Source organism: Pristiophorus japonicus, chromosome 14 (assembly GCF_044704955.1).
Source record: "Pristiophorus japonicus isolate sPriJap1 chromosome 14, sPriJap1.hap1, whole genome shotgun sequence".
NCBI lineage: Eukaryota > Metazoa > Chordata > Chondrichthyes > Pristiophoridae > Pristiophorus > Pristiophorus japonicus.
Genome location: NC_091990.1, coordinates 122,582,812 through 122,603,240, shown reverse-complemented (window position 1 = coordinate 122,603,240; position 20,429 = coordinate 122,582,812). Strand labels below are relative to the sequence as shown.

The 20,429-nt window shown below is 41.4% G+C and overlaps 1 protein-coding gene across 7 annotated transcripts in view; it reads right to left on the bottom strand.

The window, feature by feature from the left end:
- The window catches only part of LOC139280080 (golgin subfamily B member 1-like), a 91,450-nt gene that overhangs the window by 31,000 nt on the left and 40,021 nt on the right, over positions 1-20,429 (bottom strand). For 2 of the 7 annotated variants that reach the window (XM_070899569.1, XM_070899574.1), the window contains exons 15-21: positions 17,462-17,568; positions 16,569-16,692; positions 12,877-13,007; positions 12,221-12,268; positions 5,348-5,457; positions 2,865-3,033; positions 594-698 (exon numbers count right to left, since the gene is read on the bottom strand). In XM_070899569.1, the coding sequence (XP_070755670.1) occupies positions 594-698; positions 2,865-3,033; positions 5,348-5,457; positions 12,221-12,268; positions 12,877-13,007; positions 16,569-16,692; positions 17,462-17,568 (794 nt within the window). Of the gene's footprint in view, positions 1-593; positions 699-2,864; positions 3,034-5,347; positions 5,458-12,220; positions 12,297-12,876; positions 13,008-16,568; positions 16,693-17,461; positions 17,569-20,429 lie in introns of those variants that run through there. The other 5 variants (XM_070899570.1, XM_070899573.1, XM_070899571.1 and 2 more) reach the window with 5 other exon arrangements.

The window sequence follows — 20,429 nt, the reverse complement described above, 5'->3', positions numbered from 1 at the left end:
GTGCCACATTCACAAGTCCAGATTTCTGACTTATTTCTATTTGAATATTCATTCATCTTAAACAGGGAGTCACACACCGTCAGGACCCCCGCTCTTTTTTAAAAAAAAACTATTACAAAGAATTATGATTACTTCAAAGATAATTTTAACCTGTCCCTTTCTCGTGATTTTATTTTTTAAATATTGAAGTGTCTTGAAATCACACCACCAGTAAATTGCTGTGAAGATCACTTCACGTTACAAAAAATATCACCAATCGCGGACACTATACTGTGAAGAACCACAGTGCATGGTTGTATTCAAATACATAATGTGCATTTTTCAAACAAATATTACCACAAAAGATAACCTATATTTTAAAATCCCCCAAAATACTATCATTGAATAGAAACTATACAGCCATCCACCAAGGTGCATCAACAAATAGCATCATAGAATCTTACAGCACAGAAGGAGTCCATTTGGCCCATCGTGCCTGTGCCAGCTCTTCGAAAGAGCTGTCCAATTAGTCCCACTGCCCTGCTCCTTCCCCATAGCTCCACTCTTGAAACATTAACAATTTAGCTGATTACATGTTTTTGAAAAGGACATACTTTTTCTTTGTTTGAAGAAAGTTTCTCTGTGAGGTCCAGGACTATATTTTTCAGGTCAGTACACTCTACTTCAAAAACACTGCATTTCTTCATAATGTCTCCCAGCTAATAAAAAAGAGAACAATGCATTCCTAGATACCAATCATTTTTAAACACCGTGTGGAAGTAGAAACAAGAAGCATTATTTGTGAAATTAATATAGAAAATATTCGCGCTTGTCTCTATATGCAAAATAAAATGGTGATTTGGGATTTCTCCTACTGCAGACAAAGTAGGAGAACCAGATTCATTAAAAAAAAATGGTACAACAACTTGTATTTATATAGCGCCTTTAATGTAGTAAAACATCCCAAGGCGTTTCACAGGAGTATTATAAGACAAAAAAATTGACATCGAGCCACTTAAGGAGAAATTAGAGCAGATGAACAAAAGCTTGGCCAAAGACGTAGGTTTTAAAGAGCGTCTTAAAGGAGGAAAGATAGGTAGAGAGGCGGAGAGGTTTAGGCAGAGAATTCCAGAGCTTAGGGCCTAGGCAACAGAAGGCACAGCCACGAATGATTGAGCAATTATAATCAGGGATGCCCAAGAGGGCAGAATTAGAGGAATGCAGACATCTCGGGAGGGGTTGTGAGGCTGGAGGAGATTACAGAGATAGGGAGGGGCAAGGAAATGGAATGATTTGAAAACAAGGATGAGAATTTTCAAATTGAGGCGTTGCTTAACCAGGAGCCAATGTAGGTCAGCGAGCACAGGGGTGATGGGTGAGCAGAACTTGATGAGAGTTAGGACACCGGCTGCCGAGTTTTGGGTCACCTCGAGTTTGCCGAGGGTAGAACGTGTGATTGAGAAGTGAAACCTACGCTGGTCATTTACTCTACTCATCTTAGAATTGATTTGGGTATCAGATTTAGGAATGAGGCAAATTCTAGAGTTACAATTATATTACTTAATGGAAAATGGATACTGAATTTGTCCAAATTTACAAATCAATTAAATTACTTTCTGTGCTGTGAGTCTTAAATAACACAACGTGCGATTCTATCATGAGGATATGAAAATAGAGAGAGGCTTTTGTAGGCAACAGAAGGAACTACGCTGCAAAAGTAATTTTAGAGTACAATTTGTAATTATATAGCACTTCCCACATAAGAGAATGGTGCAGAATGCTTAAGATTGTGAGGCGGATACTGATCAGGGAAAGAAAGAGTAGATTGAAGGCACAGTCCAGGATAAGGGTCAAAGAGGTCTTTTTCTCTGTTTACACTACAAACAGCTTGCCGAGTTGAAACAGATTTATGCTTCATAAGAACATAAGAAATAGGAGCAGGAGTAGGCCATTTGGCTCTTCGAGCCTGGTCCGTCATTTAACAAGATCATGGGGCTGATCATCTACCTCAACACCACCTTCCTGCACTATCCCTATATCCCTCAATTCCCTTCGCTCCCAAAAATGTATTGATCTCTGTCTTGAATATACTCACAAGACTGAGCATCCACAGCTCTCTGGGGTAGAGAATTCCAAAGATTCACAAACCTGTGAGTGAAGAAATTTCCCCTCCTATCAGTCTCAAATGGCTGACCCTTTATTCTGAGACTGTGACCCCGTGTTGTAGATTCCCCAGCCAAGGGAAACATTTTCTCAGCATTAATGATGTCAAGCCCCTTAACAATTTTACATGTTTCAATTAGATCACCTCTCATTCTTCTAAACTCTAGAGAATATAGGCCTAGTCAACTCAATCTCTCCTCATGAGGAAATCCCCTCATCCCAGGAACCAGTCTGGTGAACCTTTGTTGCACTCCCTCTGAGGCAAGTATGTCTTTCCTTAGGTAAGGAGACCAGAACTGTACACAGTATTCCAGGTGTGGCCTCACCAATGTCCTGTATAATTGTAGTAAGACATCTTTACTCTTATACTCTAAACCTTTTGTAACAAAAGCAAACATACCATTTGCTTTCCTAATCGCTTGCTGTACCTGCATGTTACCTTTCTGTGATCCAGATACAGGACACCAAGGTCCCTCTGAATACAAACATTTCCCAGTCTCTCACCATTCAATAAATATTCTGCTTTTTTGTTTTTCCTACCAAAGTGGATAATTTCACACTTCCCCACATTGTATTCCATTTGACATATTCTTGCCCACTTAGTCAATCTGTCTATATCTCTCTGCAGAAGGTATAAACCACAAACAAATTACATTTGTGAATTCATCAAACCAGATTCCTCTCTAACATTTAGCAGTATATGACCGTGTTAGATTACTTACATTTTCTTCAGTACACAATAGCTTTTCAGTGAGGTCTTGGTTGATTATTTCCTGGGCTTCCAGGGTTTCCTTCAGTTTATCCATCTGTGGCGGTTTTGCTAAGGCTTCAGCCAACATCTGTTCCTTTTCCACAAGTGAAGTTTCCAAGAAGTCTTTCTTATCACTGACTCTAGAAATTAATGTCAATGTCATATTAATTCACAACAGATTCTATTTCTTAAACTTTTGTTACGTTACACATCACATGCAAAGAACAGTAAAGACAGTGAGAAGTTGGGATGGTTCTCCTTAAAGCAGAGCAGGTTAAAAAAGACATGGCGCCTTTCACGACCACCAGACATATCAAAGCGCTTTGCAGCCAATGAAGTACTTTTGGAGTGTAGTCACTGTTGTAATGTGGGAAAGTTGGCAGCCAATTTGCGCACAAGCAAGCTCCCACGAACACGGGTTTTGTGTTATGTTGATTGAGGGATAAATATTGACCAGGGATAACTCCCCTGCTCTTGTACGAAATAGTGCCATGGAATCTTTTATGCCCACTTGAGAGAGCAGACGCCTTGCTTAAAGTCTCATTCGAAAAACGGCACCTCCGACAATGCAGCGCTCCCTCAGCACTGCACTGGAGTATCAGCCCAGATGTTTTTTGTGCTTGTCCCTTCTGACTCAGAGGCGAGAGAGCTACCCACTGAGCCACACTGACATAAGAACATAAGAAATAGGAGCAGAAGTAGGCCATAAGGCCCCTCAAGCCTGCTCCGCCATACAATAAGATCATGACCGATCTGATCACAGACTCAGTTCCACTTCACTGCCTACTCCCCATAACCCCTTATCCCTTTGTCGTTTTAAGAAACTGTCGATTTCTGTCTTAAATTTATTCAATGTCCCAGCTTCCACAGCTCTCTGAGGCAGTGAATTCCACAAATTCACAAACCTCCGAGAGAAGCAATTTCTTCTCATCTCAGTTTTAAATGGGCGGCCCCTTATTCTAAGATTATGCCCTCTCGATCTAGTCTCTCCCACCAGTGGAAACATCCTCTCTGCATCCACCTCGTCAAGCCCCCTCATAATCTTATACATTTCGATAAAATCACCTCTCATTCTTCTAAATTCCAATGAGTAGAGGCCCAACTTACTCAACCTTTCCTCATAAGTCAACCCCCTCATCCCCGGAATCAACATAGTGAACCTTCTCTGAACTGCCTCCACAGCAAGTATATCCTTTCGTAAATAAGGAAACCAAAACTGCACGCAGTATTCCACGTGTGGCCTCACCAAAAACTAACAAGACTTCCCTGCTTTTATACTCCATCCCCTTTGCAATAAAGGCCAAGATTCCATTGGCCTTCCTGATCACTTGCTGTACCTGCATATTATCTTTGTGTGTTTCATGCACAAGTACCCCCAGGTCCCACTTAAGGGGAGATTAAATTAACGTGTTCAAAATTATGAGCGGAAATAAGGAGAAACTGTATTTACTGACGGTGGGTCGGTAACCAGAGGACACAGATTTAAGATAATTAGCAAGAAAAATAAAACAAAATAAAAAGCAATAACCCATACTCACTGGTTCGGAATATGTAACACGCTAACCTTTGTCCAATGTCACCCATTTAAAAAGACTGGCGATTTTGTCCCAAATTTGGCCAACAAGAGATTGGACGTGATGAGTGAAGAACCTTTAGCTGGAGAAAATAAAATGACTTTCCCCTTGGTCTTTATTCAAGCAGGAGACTTATCTGCAACGTCATGACAACATTTCTGCGTGAATATTTGACGTTGGGCTTCCCCAGAACATACCAAGGTGGGTTACACTCCCAACTGGGTGCGAAGGATACCCATGACATGCAGTTCTGGTCACCACGTTACAGGAAAGATGTGATTGCACGAGAGAGGGTACCGAGGAGATTTACAAGGATGTTGGCTGGATTGGAGAATTTTAGCTATGAGGAAAGATTGGATAGGCTGGGTTTGTTTTCTTTGGAACAGAGGAGGCTAAGGAGACCTTATTGAGGTGTATAAAATTATGAGGGGCCGAGATAGAGTGGACAGGAAGGACCTGTTTCCCACAGCTGAGGGGTCAACAACCAGGGGGCATAGATTTAAAGTAATTGGTAGGTGGTTTAAAGGAGATGTGAGGGGAAATGTCTTCACCCAGAGGGTGGTGGGGATCTGGAACTCACCGCCTGAAAGGGTGGTAGAGGCAGAAACCCGCACCACATTTAAGAAGTGCTTGGATGTGCACTTGAAGTATCGTAACCTACAGGGCTACGGACCAAGAGCTGGAAAGTGGGATTAGACTGGATAGCTCTTTGTCGACGGCGTGGACACAATGGGTCGAAATGGCCTCCTTCCCTGCTGTAAATTTCTGTGATGATGACTAATGCCCACAGTCAAGAAAAAAACCATTTCAAACCGTGGAAATTCAAATCTTAATTACTGCTGCATTCCACATCAATCTAAAACAGAGGTTAATGTCTCACCCTTTCAATTGTTCATTCAGACTTGAAACAAGATGCTGGTGTTTCTCGGTATCGCGGCTTTGCTGGCTTCTCAGAAGTGACAGCTGATTCTGCAAGCGTTCGGCTTCATTCTGCGTCAGGAAGCAAAAGTTTAAGCGGACTTGGAGACAATATTCTGTGTTTCTCATGACACCTTAGCAGCACAGTAATGGGTTCAGAATTTAATTGTTCACATACATTTTATTTTGGAAAAAGTAACAAAATCAGAGGCTATGAAATAGAATTATTCAAATCTGTTCAAACTTCATTAATTTGTATATCAGCTCATTTGAAATTACTCAGCACATCACTGAAGCTTAATCCGATGTACTGCATCATTTTTTCAACAGTCCAAAGAAATGCATAACTACATATTTTAAGAGATAAAACACAGACGATAACAAACATATAGACAGTCACATCTTGAATTGTTATCGTTCACTCCCCTGTGACAATGGTTTCACATATCTGGTTTAAGAAATGTAATGGTGGAACTTTAAATGTATTATTTATCCTCTGTTCCTTGAGTGTTGACCAAAGACCTGTCCCCCAAAAGATAACAGCAATCTTCACAGCAAATGGTCTGTATATAAAATAAGGGCCCGGAATTTGCTGTGGGTACAGCATTAGCTGTTATTACCACTTTGAAACTGACCGCAACTTCAGGATTTAACGCATGGCGCATCCTTACATGGAAATCCTGAAGTTGCAGTCAGTCATTCACTGCTCCGACACTAGCTGCACTGTGGGCTGCCCCCCCCACCCCATAGCCGGCAGTCGGTGAACTCAGTGAAACTGACAAAAACTTTGACTTTCCCGCAACAATATCGCTGTTCTAATCCAACAAGGTCTAACTTAATGGAGTTTGTGTAACTGGGGTTTTAACAGCGTATTGATGGCTAAACAAACGTAATGGCCCTGAAAAACAACTTTTAATTTTGTGGAGCGTCACATATATCCATTTTAATAAAAAATTAATTGAGAAATTTAAAAAAAATTAAAATTTCTTTTAAAAAGTTTGTTCATCTTTATTTCACGTTTACCATTTACCCCATTTGAGAGGCCCAATCTTGGTTTTTCTCTCTAACATTTTTTTTAAGTTAGAATCAAAGGAGCTTACTCACTTCCTGGTGAGAGGTTTCAGGCATTTAGATTTTTGAAGGGAGTCTGAACTTAGGAACACTGCGCAAAGCACAAGAAAAAGAGGCCACTTAATGGTACATTCTTAAGAGAATGAGAAATTAATGGTGACTTTCGCAAATACATATATAAAGGAGAACAAATAAATGGGTGGCCTCTTCAGAATAAGGGGCCGCCCATTTAAAACTGAGTTGAGAAGGAATTTCTTCGGAGTTGTAAATCTGTGGAATTCACTGCCCCAGAGAACTGTGCAGGCTGGGTCACTGACTATATTTAAGGCAGAGATAGACAGATTATTAAGCGATAAGGGGATAAAGGGTTATGGGGAGCGTGCAGGGAAGTGGAGCTGAATCCATGATCAGATCAGCCATTATCTTATTAAATGGCTCGAGGGGCCGACTCCTGCTCCTATTTCTTATGTTCTTAATTTGCATGTAGGGAATGAACATGACAGTCTACATAATGTTCCACTGATCCCACTATAGGCAGAGGATTGCACAGTAGCCATAGATCATAGAATCCTAGAAATTTACAGCATGGAAAGAGGCCATTTCTGCCCACATTGTGTTCACGCTGGCTGACAAAGAGCTATCCAGCCTAATCCCACTTGCCAGCTCTTGGTCCGTAGCTCTGTAGGTTACAATACTTCAAGTGCACATCCAAGTGCTTCTTAAATGCAGTGAGGGTTTCTGTCTCTACCACCATTTCAGTGAGTTCCAGATCCCCACCACCCTCTGGATGAAGAATCTCTCCCCTAAACCTCCTATCAAATACTTTAAATCTATGCCCCCTGGTTGTTGACCTCTCTGCCGAGGGAAATAGGTCCTTCCTATCCATTCTATCTAGGCCCCTCATAATTTTATATAACTCAGTAAGGTCTCCTCTCTGCCTCTTCTGTTCCAAAGAAAACAAACCCAGCTTATCCAATCTTTCCTCATAGCTAAAATTCTCCAGTCCAGACAACATCCTCGTAAATCTCCTCTGTACCGTCTCTAGTGTAATCATCTCTTTCCTGTAATGCAGTGACCAGAACTGCACGCAATACTCGAGCTGTGGCCGAACTAGTGTTTTATACATTTCAAGTATATCCTCCCAGTTAGCATATTCTAAAGCTGGCTTTACATATGATTAGTGGGCTGTCTGTGCTGCCAACTCCCGGCACAAAGGTCTCACGCAGCTAGCAGTAAACCAAGTGTAAGCTGGACAGATCTGTTGAGGCCAGTCTCCAGAAGAGAGGTTTTTCAGCATGTTTTCCCAGCGGCCGGCTTTAGTAAATCCAGCAAGACCATTCTGGTGTCAGGAGATGGCAGCACCAACATAGAAACATAGAAACATAGAAAATAGGTGCAGGAGCAGGCCATTCAGCCCTTCCAGCCTGCACCGCCATTCAATGAGTTCATGGCTGAACATGAAACTTCAGTACCCCCTTCCTGCTTTCACGCCATACCCCTTGATCCCCCGAGTAGTAAGGACTTCATCTAACTCCCTTTTGAATATATTTAGTGAATTGGCCTCAACTACTTTCTGTGGTAGAGAATTCCACAGATTCACCACTCTCTGGGTGAAGAAGTTTCTCCTTATCTCGGTCCTAAATGGCTTAACCCTTATCCTTAGACTGTGACCCCTGGTTCTGGATGTCCCCAACATTGGGAACATTCTTCCTGCATCCAACCTATCCAAACCCGTCAGAATTTTAAACGTTTCTATGAGGTCCCCTCTCACTCTTCTGAACTCCAGTGAATACAAGCCCAGTTGATGCAGTCTTTCTTGATAGGTCAGTCCCACCATCCCGGGAATCAGTCTGGTGAATCTTCGCTGCACTCCCTCAATAGCAAGAATGTCCTTCCTCAAGTTAGGAGACCAAAACTGTACACAATACTCCAGGTGTGGCCTCACCAAGGCCCTGTACAACTGTAGCAACACCTCCCTGCCCCTGTACTCAAATCCCCTCGCTATGAAGGTCAACATGCCATTTGCTTTCTTAACCGCCTGCTGTACCTGCATGCCAACCTTCAATGACTGATGTACCATGACACCCAGGTCTCGTTGCACCTCCCCTTTTCCTAATCTGTCACCATTCAGATAATAGTCTGTCTCTCTGTTTTTACCACCAAAGTGGATAACCTCACATTTATCCACATTATACTTCATCTGCCACGCATTTGCCCACTCACCTAACCTATCCAAGTCACTGCAGCCTCATAGCATCCTCCTCGCAGCTCACACTGCCACCCAACTTAGTGTCATCCGCAAATTTGGAGATACTACATTTAATCCCCTCGTCTAAATCATTAATGTACAGTGTAAACAGCTGGGGCCCCAGCACAGAACCTTGCGGTACACCACTAGTCACCGCCTGCCATTCCGAAAAGTACCCATTTACTCCTATTCTTTGCTTCCTGTCTGACAAAAAGTTCTCAATCCACGTCAGCACACTACCCCCAATCCCATGTGCTTTAACTTTGCACATTAATCTCTTGTGTGGGACCTTGTCGAAAGCCTTCTGAAAGTCCAAATATACCACATCAACTGATACTCCTTTGTCCAATTTATTGGAAACATCCTCAAAAAATTCCAGAAGATTTTTCAAGCATGATCTCCCTTTCACAAATCCATGCTGACTTGGACCTATCATGTCACCATTTTCCAAATGCGCTGCTATGACATCCTAAATAATTGATTCCATCATTTTACCCACTACTGAGGTCAGGCTGACCGGTCAATAATTCCCTGCTTTCTCTCTCCCTCCTTTTTTAAAAAGTGGGGTTACATTGGCTACCCTCCACTCGATAGGAACTGATCCAGAGTCAATGGAATGTTGGAAAATGACTGTCAATGCATCCGCTATTTCCAAGGCCACCTCCTTAAGTACTCTGGGTTCAGTCCATCAGGCCCTGGGGATTTATCGGCCTTCAATCCCATCAATTTCCCCAACACAATTTCCCGACTAATAAAGATTTCCCTCAGTTCCTCCTCCTTACTAGACCCTCTGACCCCTTTTATATCCGGAAGGTTGTTTGTGTCCTCCTTAGTGAATACTGAACCAAAGTACTTGTTCAATTGGTCTGCCATTTCTTTGTTCCCCGTTATGACTTCCCCTGATTCTGACTGCAGGGGACCTAAGTTTGTCTTTACTAACCTTTTTCTCTTTACATACCTATAGAAACTTTTGCAATCCGCCTTAATGTTCCCTGCAAGCTTCTTCTCGTACTCCATTTTCCCTGCCCTAATCAAACCCTTTGTCCTCCTCTGCTGAGTTCTAAATTTCTCCCAGTCCCCAGGTTCGCTGCTATTTCTGGCCAATTTGTATGCCATTTCCTTGGCTTTAATACTATCCCTGATTTCCCTTGATAGCCACGGTTGAGCCACCTTCCCTTTTTTATTTTTACGCCAGACAGGGATGTACAATTGTTGTAATTCATCCATGCGGTCTCTAAATGTCTGCCATTGCCCATCCACAGTCAACCCCTTAAGTATCATTAGCCAATCTATCTTAGCCAATTCATGCCTCATACCTTCAAAGTTACCCTTCTTTAAGTTCTGGACCATGGTCTCTGAATTAACTCTTTCATTCTCCATCCTAATGCAGAATTCCACCATATTATGGTCACTCTTCCCCAAGGGGCCTCGCACAATGAGATTGCTAATTAATCCTCTCTCATTACACAACACCCAGTCTAAGATGGCCTCCCCCCTAGTTGGTTCCTCGACATATTGGTCTAGAAAACCATCCCTTATGCACTCCAGGAAATCCTCCTCCACCGTATTGCTTCCAGTTTGGCTAGCCCAATCTATGTGCATATTAAAGTCACCCATTATAACTGCTGCACCTTTATTGCATGCACTCCTAATTTCCTGTTTGATGCCCTCCCCAACATCACTACTACTGTTTGGAGGTCTGTACACAACTCCCACCAACGATTTTTGCCCTTTAGTGTTCTGCAGCTCTACCCATATAGATTCCACATCATCCAAGCTAATGTCTTTCCTAACTATTGCATTAATCTCCTCTTTAACCAGCAATGCTACCCCACCTCCTTTTCCTTTTATTCTATCCTTCCTGAATGTTGAATACCCCTGAATGTTGAGTTCCCAGCCCTGATCATCCTGGAGCCACGTCTCCGTAATCCCAATCACATCATATTTGTTAACATCTATTTGCACAGTTAATTCATCCACCTTATTGCGGATACTCCTTGCATTAAGATACAAAGCCAACACCTCACTAGACACAATATAAAAGCAGCTTAAGACAGTTAATAAAAAATAAATTTGCAGGGCTATTGGGAAAGAGCAGGTAGAACTAATTGGGCAGCTTTTTCAAAGAGACGGCACAGGCACGATGGGCCGAATGGCCTCCTTCTGCGCTGTATAATTCTATGAATGAGGCTGTTACCTGCAAATTATTAATGTGCATTGAAACAATTTTGGCAAAACAACTGGTTAGGAGGTTTGATTTATAAAACAATAAGCTTTTAAAGAAATGTTCTGCTCTCATTGTGTACCTTGATTCATTCTGCAATCCAATGTGTAACAAATATAAGGAAGGACCCATTGTTGTTAAATGGAAAATCATCATTTGATATCCCAGAGATGTGAAACCTTGTCATTTGAAATATCCTGTACTTTACACACTTATCCTGCAGCATTTGCTCCACCTGCTGTGGCCAATATTTACTGCAGGTTCTTCAACATAAACCAATTCTGTGACAACCCTTAGAGAAAACTAGTGGACATGCAGCTCTGTACTAAAAATGGTCCAAAATCAGGACAATTGGTACAGCCATTTAACATGCAAGAGAGACAAAATACTTATTGATAAAAAAAATTCTAAAAACTGAAAAGGAAATTCATTCAAAAATAACTATGTAAATATATGAATTAAGGTCTATGTACCTTTACCAAAAACAAACAAAATTGTAACAGAAACTGAAAATTCTCAGTGAGATGTTAAAACTTTCAAAAAAATACTCTCGTATATAGATTAAATTTTGCGGCAAGATTTTCTTGTGAACAGCCTGCATTTTACAAATGGGGTCTTTTTTTAAGCTTGGCATTCTTCATGGCAAAAAAAAAATTCTGCAATATAATTTTACCACTTTTAGCATTTTTTTCTTTATGAGATTCCTTAAAGATGTCTTTGGATGAATAATTTAACATTTGATAAAACGTTTACATCTCCAATTAAAAAAAAACTTAATTATGTTTGGCCTCTGTAAACACCAAGGTAAGTCTGTGAATTCAGGAACAAGAGTTGGCCGCTCAACCCCTCTAGCCTGAACCGTCATTCAATTAGATCATGGCTGATCTGTACACTATACATTTTCGTTTAGAAATAAGGGAAGAATTTGAAATCAATGTTTAAAAATATGATGCTAGTTGTCTTATTTTCTATTTGCTTTGTACATACATTACAGTTATCTACTATGAACATTTTAATAGGACTCTTTCTACAAATGTATTTGAAGTTTTGGACGCACATTGTGTTATCTTTATCACCATCCCATTGTTCAGTGTATTTCCCAACACTAAGTGCTATCATTCTTGGGCCTTCTTAATGCAGTCACACAACCACAACTCAGTGACACAAATTAAAAGCCAATTTTAGGCAAAATATCAACACAAATATGGAAATCAAACCGGATCGTACATGACCAACTGTACACTGCAACTGTTGCTCATCACCTCAAAAGTGAATCATGGGCAAACACACACCTGGGGAACCCTCAGTAGCTGCCCCTCTTCACACACACCAAAGGTCACCTGCATTAAAAGGCTTCGTTACCAGATCCTTGAATTTAAGAATGTTCACACGTCATTATCAAAAGGTTTCACACGGTTCAAACACTTCAACCTTGGGGATTAATCTAAAAGTTTTGATCTGGGCTTTATATCCCGATGAGAAACGTATTATAAAGGCAATATAAAATGGAAACGGCATGCATAAAATTTACAACGCCATCTCTGCAAGTCAACAGAAGACAGGGATTATTCAACTGTTCTCCTGGTCGTGGGAGCCAAATTTCCGAATAGGTTAATCCCGCAAATGGAATTGAAAGAAAAAATAATTGTTTAGGTCAACAGTTTAACAACAGTTTCATAACTAAGTGATAGAATTTTTTTAAAACACACCACACACATGCTCTCATTATAAAGATTGATATAAAGTGCTACCAATATGACTATCAAACATATAATGAGCATTTATCCCTAACATTTTAGAATATTAGTCACAAGTGAAATTAAAAGTTTTTAAAACTCGATTTATCAAACAACCTTTCTATTGCATACATGGCCTTTACATTACAATAATTGGATTAGATCAAGCTACTCTCGAAACTGGAACATGCACACTTGCTAGTCATCCTTACCTGATGAAACTCTATTTTGGCACGGAGCTGTGCTTTGTCCTCTAAGTCCTGACAGCGCTCCTCCAACATTAGGATTTGCTCTTGTAGCCTGTTCCGCTCCAGTTCCAGCTCCTCGACAACTGCCCTTAGTCCTGCATAATTATACATGCATTATTACAAAGCTGTTGAAATGAAAATTAAACTGAATGGAATTATTGTGGGGCTTAAGGAATAAATCACTTGTTTAAAAATGCTATCAAATACTAATAGGTTACTTTTCTCATGCTATATTGAGTCAAAAGCTTTGGGCCGGATTTTGCTGTGGAATTAACGGCGAGGCCAATAGCACTCACTGTTATAAAAGTGTAAATTGGACTGCAACTTCCGGCGACCACACGTGCGCAGTTAATCCCAGAAATCAGGAAGTTGCAGTCCGAGTGGCCCCGCTCCTTCACAAGCTGCGCTATACCGGTATCTCGCCCAGAGACTCGCCATTGAAACCCATGGGACGGCATGAAATTGCAGTACTTTTGTGATAGATACCCACTAAACACGCCTAAAAAAGTTATGGCTTGTCCATTCCAGTGTAATTAATCTTTACACTGTGATATGTCTTAATTACTGCCAAACAACCTTTCTGGCACTGAAAATTAACTTTTACAAGTGCAGAATCCCATTCCATCAGATTTTAATTATTGTTGGAGATTTTTAAAATATAAAAATTAAAATAATTTATTTTTCTTTGACTTTTTTTTCTCTCTCAATACCAGCTTTCTTTTCCTCTCTTTCATTTTCTGTACCTGATTTAACAGCGAATTAAATATTCTAACTGACACTTCCTGGTTTCGACTCTGCGCTGCTCATTAACGATTCTTCAATCTGATTGGTTACACAGTCGCTTTCCCTGTTCACACAGGTCTCAGATCCCCTATAGAATAAATCCCAGTGCAAAATTCCATAGAAAGTCTGTGGGCAAGAGCAATGAACAGCTGTTGCTGTTCGATTACCACGGAGAGCAAAATCTGGCCATTTGTTTTTCCTTATTCTGTATTATGTTCACGAGCTAAATTATTTTAAGCTAGATATTAAACAGCCCTCAACTTGGCCACACATTTCATGAACACATATGTAAGCCAAACTAGATGCAAATGTTGATGCAGCACTATCCATATTATAAGTCTTGCGCCTGTGTAAATGTGTGTTAAGTGATGTGTCATACTGCAGACCACTTGCAGAACTTCTCAAAATCCTGGATTTCAAATACACCCTTCTCTTCCCGCTCTTAAAGCGGAGGAAGAGCCGAGAGAGATGGAAGGAAGTGACAGAGTATACAGAGAAATGAGGGAGACAGAAGAGAAAAAGTGGTGTAGGAGGGGAGAAAGAAATGAGAAAAAAAAAGGACAGAAAATAACCAGATCTCAGAAATAAAGGGGGATGAGGAGGGAGGCTGGGGGAGCAGGAAATGAAGGGGCCGAGGCAGCCAAGCAGATGGGGTTGATCTGTTGAGACTAATAAATCTATGAGCTCACACTGGGCTTTTGCGGAAAATGGGGAGGGTGGGGTAGGGAAGGAAAAAGGGAGTTTCTCACTGAGAAGAGGAGCCTTGGGTTGTGCTTACCCTCCAGGTTATAATGGGATAACTTGAATAAGGAAAGGAATGCACAATATTGCTTTAGGTGATTGAAGCAGCTCTGAAGGTGAACAATTGTGCTCCAATCTGCGGCTCGCCACTTTAAGCGTAGAGACGTGAATCGTAATGGGGAGGGAATGTGTGGCCATGGGACTTCAAGGAAAGAAGGGCAAAGGTAGAAGCAAAGCAGCTGCTGAGTCAGTCCCATTCAGCAAAGAATTGGGGTGTATGAGACATAGAACATTTAAGAGTAAAGAAAGACAGACAGAAGAAAAGGATAGATGGACTCAGAAATTACATGAGACGCAAAAAAAAGACACGGAGAGAGCAAGAGGCGCATGGAATAAAGGAGTCAAAGATGGCAAGACGTCCATCATGGGAGAATGAGAAATCGCTTATTGACACCTCCTTCTTCTGCTGCACCATTTTGACCTCAAAAAAAAGATAAAGTATGAGTGAGTGAGTGACCGAGCGAGCGGGCAGGCGAAGACATTGAAACAGGGAGAGTGCAACTGATAAAAATGAGACAAGCATAAATTTACAGCAAGAGACTTGTTTTGGCTGAACACTGCCACAGGAAAACAACTAATAATAAAACTAATAATATTGCTGAATTCCATTAGATCTGAAAATTTGCATAATAATTCAGAATGTGTGTAGATTGGCATAATACCCGAGTCAGACTTTGCGCAGATTTGCATAATAATAATAACTTTTATTTATATAGCGCTTTTAATGTAGTAAAATGTCTCAAGATGCTTTGCAGCAATGCTACAAGACAAAACAGATAAATTTGACACCGAGCCACAAAAGAAGAAATTAAGGCAAACGACCAAAAGCTTGGTTAAAGAGCTAGGTTTTAAGGAGCATCTTAGAGGAGGAAAGAGAGGTCGAGAGTCGGAGAAGTTTAGGGAGGGAGTTCCAGAGCTTAGGGCCCAAACAGCTGAAGGCACGGCCACCGATGGTTGAGCAGTTATAATGAGGGATGCTGAAGAGGGCAGAATTTGAGAAGCGCAGACATCTTGTGGGTTGTGAGGCTGAAAAAGATTAGAGATAGGGAGGGGCAAGGCCATGGCGTGATTTGTAAACAAGAATGAGAATTTTAAAATAGCGGCATTGTTTAACCGGGAGCCGATGTTGGTCAGAAAGCACAGGGGTGATGGGTGATCGTTACTCGGTGCAAGTTAAGACACGGGCTGCTGAGTTTTGGATGACCTCAAGTTTACATGGTGTAAAATTTGGGAGGCCAGTCAGGAGTGAGATGGAGTAGTCAAGTCTGGAGGAACAAAGGCATGAATGAGGGTTTTAGCAGTAGAAGAGCTGAGGCAGGGACGGAGGCGGAAATAGCCGGTTTTAGTTATGCTGTGGATGTGTGGCTGGAAACTCATTTCAGGGTCAAATATGACACCTAGATTGCAAACAGTCATAATACCCGGGTCAGATTGTGTGCAGGTTTGCATAATACCTGGGTCAGACCATGCGCAGGCTTGCCTGGGTGAAGTTAATATCAATCTGCAAGTAGTTGCTTTATAATACATAGCTAAAGTGATGACGCTCGAAAAGCAGCTTGTTTCTAACATTTCTCGTGCTGCAACTTAACTATTTGGCGACAAATCCTTAACCTTTAGCCAGTATATTTTGCACACCACAACAGCAATCTATTCCAATTGTTCATCAATATATTTTAGACGACTAATTCTGCACCAACTCAGCACAAAAGAAAGCCAGGAATAGTCAGTTTTTGGATTAATTCTCAACTCCCCTGCCTTGTAGTTTCACAGTTAAGAAACCAGTTGCGACCCTGATCTGAATATTAAAACACTGAGTCAGATGATACCTTGGAATGAAAACTAGCCAGTTCATCCAGCACGCACATGCTTTTTATATTATAAATATCAAATTATTTCAACGGCACAATTTTGAGAGGGGGAGAAAACAAAAATCCAAATAATGCTGACTGAGGTTAGAATGTGCCAATAAACAAAATGGGTTATTTGAACAAAAAATGCGAAGACTTCAAAAAAGGCACCACAAAATTCATGTGCTGTGCATGCTTTCAATAACCGTCTAGTGGGTATCACACCTGTATGATGCGAACTGTACTCTGGCCACAAACCTCCCATGTTCTCCCCTTCGGTTATATCAGCGCTTTCCACACTAATGCTGGATTCATCAAACTGCTGTTTCTCATCATATTCATAGTCATCCTAAAAAAAAAATATTGTATTTACTTGTTTGCAGATGCAGTTTACAATACAGTCGTCTAGATCACTATATTCCTTCCTCAAGTGCAGTCAGCATTTTAAACCTTCCAACTACAGCTCAACAAAGTCAGCATCAAGCAAAACAGATTTCATGCGTCAAAATTGTGGCACCAGATCTTTTGATTTTTTTTCTGAATATTGTACTTGAAATAAATGATCTGCACTTTATCTGAAACCAACTGCTGGTTTCACTGCAAGCAGGACAACTATGGTTGAAAACTGATGGTTTCGTAGAATCGTAGAATGATACAGCACAGGAAGCCATTCAGACCATTGCGCCTGTGCCGGCTCTTTGGTAGAGCTATCCAAATATTTATAAGTGAAGAGTAAGGCTGGCAGAATTACTGCCACCGAATGTGGATCCACATTTCAGGTTCTGCAGTGGATTTACAAAAGTATACTTAAAATACATTAAAAAATTACCACAAACCCGATACAACTCTTTCCCCTGGTATCAGCTAATTCTAACTTAGAATACAGCACTGCAAATTCAGAGTAAAAGTTAAAGGCATTTTCACATTAGCAAATATCAGTTATTTACTCAAAATTACTAGAGGCATCAAATCTAAAAAAACCTTTAGTCAATCTTTGCAAAGCTTAATAACAGAATATGAACATGTTGTACAAAATGCCAAGCAAATTTAGTGCATAAAACTTCACATAAAAGATAGAATTTAAAATCCCCAAAATAACTTCCAGCCTCATCACTTACCTCGAGCTTTTGGCTGCCTGTGGTCGGTTTCCTCCTTCCTTGTCGCTGTCCTAGTCTCCGAAGTTGCACCAGTTCCTCCTCCAGCTCCTGCTGTCCTGAGACCAAAGCTGGATCAGAGCAGCCAGGAAAGAACCAGTCATCCTCAATCAGTTTTGTGCCACAGGAAGACAAGTCATTCAGACAGACAGCATGAGCACTGATGCGCGCGCACACACACAGCGCACACTGATAAGATCCCAGTGACTGTTCGCTACCTTGTGACTTCCCCAAAGTACAATGTTTGTTTCTGATTGAGTCAAGTTAAAATTCTACATAGATGGCTGGTATATTAACTTTTATAGTCTCTAATAACAAAGCCAAATTCACAACACTGGCATTCCAGGAACAACCAATATTAAATCTGACTTATGAACTGATTTAAGTTTCAATATTGTAGCAGCACTGTTATATTTGCCATTTAACCTACATTAAATTCGGTGAAGCAAAAACATAAGACACTGCATTCTATCTTTGTAATTACCAAATTGACATTGGTGTATAGTTTTGGTCTCTTTATTAAAGGAGGGATATACTTGCATTGGAGGCAGTTCAGAAAAGGTTCACGAGGTTGATCCCTGGGCTGAAAGGGCTGCCTTATGAAGAAAGGTTGAGCAGGTTGGACCTATACTCATTGGAGTTTGGAAGAATGAGAGATGATCTTATTGAAACGTACATGGTTCTGCGGGGGCTTGACAGGGTAGACGCCGAGAGGATGTGAACCGTTGTCTAGAACTAGGGGGCATAGTTTCAGAATAAGGGGACGCCCATTTAAAAACAGAAATGAGGAGTAATTTATTCTCTCAAAGGGTTGTGAATCTTTTGAAATTCTCTACCCCAGAGGGTTGTGGAGGCTGAGTCATTAAATATATTTAATGTGATGATAAGACAGATTTGAAAACGATAAGGGAGTCAAGGGTTATGTGGGAATGGGCGGGGAAGTGGAGTTGAGGCCATGATCAGATCAGCCATGATCTTATTGAATGGCGGAGCAGGTTCGAGGGGCCAAATGGCCTACTCCTGCTCCTATTTCTTATGTTCAAAAAACATTCATTTCACCTCCACCACCCCGCCGCCCCCCCCCCCCGCCCCCACTGAAAAGTTATGTTAAAACATAATTTTGGTGAATTAAATGGCTCGTTTGGAACAGACTATTTAGTCACTATGGATTAAAACAGCTTTACTATTTATTACTACATTCAATCTCCAATGTTTTGGTTGCGTAAGACATTCCACTTTAACTACAAAATATGTAGAGCTTAACAACAGCAACAACAACCTGTATTTATATAGTGCCTTTAACATAGTAAAACGTTGCAAGGCGCTTCACAAGAGTGTTATAAAACAAAAATTTGACACCGAGCCGCATAAGAAGAAATTATGGCATGTGGCCAAAAGCTTGGACAAAGAGGAAGATTTTAAGGAGCATCTTAAAGGAAGAAAGAGAGGTAGAGAGGGAGTTCCAGAGCTTAGGGCCCAGGCAGCTGAAGGCTGAGCTGTTACAATCCAGGATGCTCAAAGGGCAGAATTTGAGGAGCGTGGATATCTCGGTGGGGGGGGTTGTGAGGCTGAAGGAGATTTCAGAGCTAGGGAGGGGCGAGAGCATGGAGGGATTTGTAAACAAGGATGAGAATTTTGAAATTGAGACGTTGCTTAACTGGGAGCAAGCACAGAGGTGATGCGTGAGCGGGACTTGGTGCGAGTTAGGGCACGTGCAGCTGCGTTTTGGATGACCTCTAGTTTACGTAGAGTAGAATGTGGGAGGCCAGCCAGGAGTGCATTGGATGAGTCAAGTTTAGAGGTAACAAAGACATGGATGAGGGTTTCAACAGCAGATGAGCCGAGGCAGGGGCAGAGGCAGGCAATATTACGGAGGTGGAAATAGGCATTTTTAGTTATGCAGTGGTGGTCAGAAGCTCATTTCAGGGTCAAATATGACACCAAGGTTTCAAACAGTTTGGTTCAGCCTCAGACAGATGCTTGGAAGAGTGATTGAGTCGATGGCTAGGGAACGCAGGACAATGGCTTCGGTTTTCCCAATATTTAATTGGAGAAAATTTCTGCTCATCCAGTACTGGATATCGGACAAGCAGTCTGACAATTTAGGGACCGTGGAGGGGTCGAGAGAAGTGGTGGTGAGATAGAGCTTGGTGTCGTCATTGACTCCGTGTTTTCGGATGATGTCGCCAAGGCGCAGCATGTAGATGAGAAATATGAGGGAGCCAAGGATAGATCCTTGGGGGAAGAGCAGAAGTAATGATGAGGGAGTAGGAAGAGAAGCCATTGCAGGTGAGTTTCTGGCTACGATTAGATAGATAAAAATGGAACCAGGTGAGTGCAGTCTCACCCAGTTGGATGACAGTGGAGAGGCATTGGAAGAGGATGGAGTGGTCAACCATGTCAAAGGCTGCAGATAGGTCGAGAAGGATGAGGAGGGATCGTTTACCTTTGTCACAGTCACAAAGGATGTCATTTGTGACTGTAATGAAAGCAGTGAACAATTCACGATCATCATAAATCTAGGGAGTAAACCATTCATGATCGCCTTAAACCAGGGGACTGAACTGCAGGTCAAGCCATCCACTGACACTCAGGTACTTGGCTCACTGTAACAGACTGCGACTGAAAGAAACCTGGCATCAGGTTACGCACCACACCTATTTATTCAGGGAATGATGTGAGGCATTGGGAATTGTTGTCGTTTCAAATGAAAACATACACCAATTCTCTTGAAACAATATGGGGAAAATGATTTTGGGCTGAACATTTTATCTCTTGCTCAGACTTAGTCGAAGAAAGAAACTTTCTAGCCAAATGCACTTTTAAACAGTCAGTCCGCATAACAAAAAGTTATTCCCCCATCGCCTAAAGTAGAAAATAGTGAAATTACGTGATAAAAGGAAAGAAATAAGTTTTTACTAAGTATTTTCCA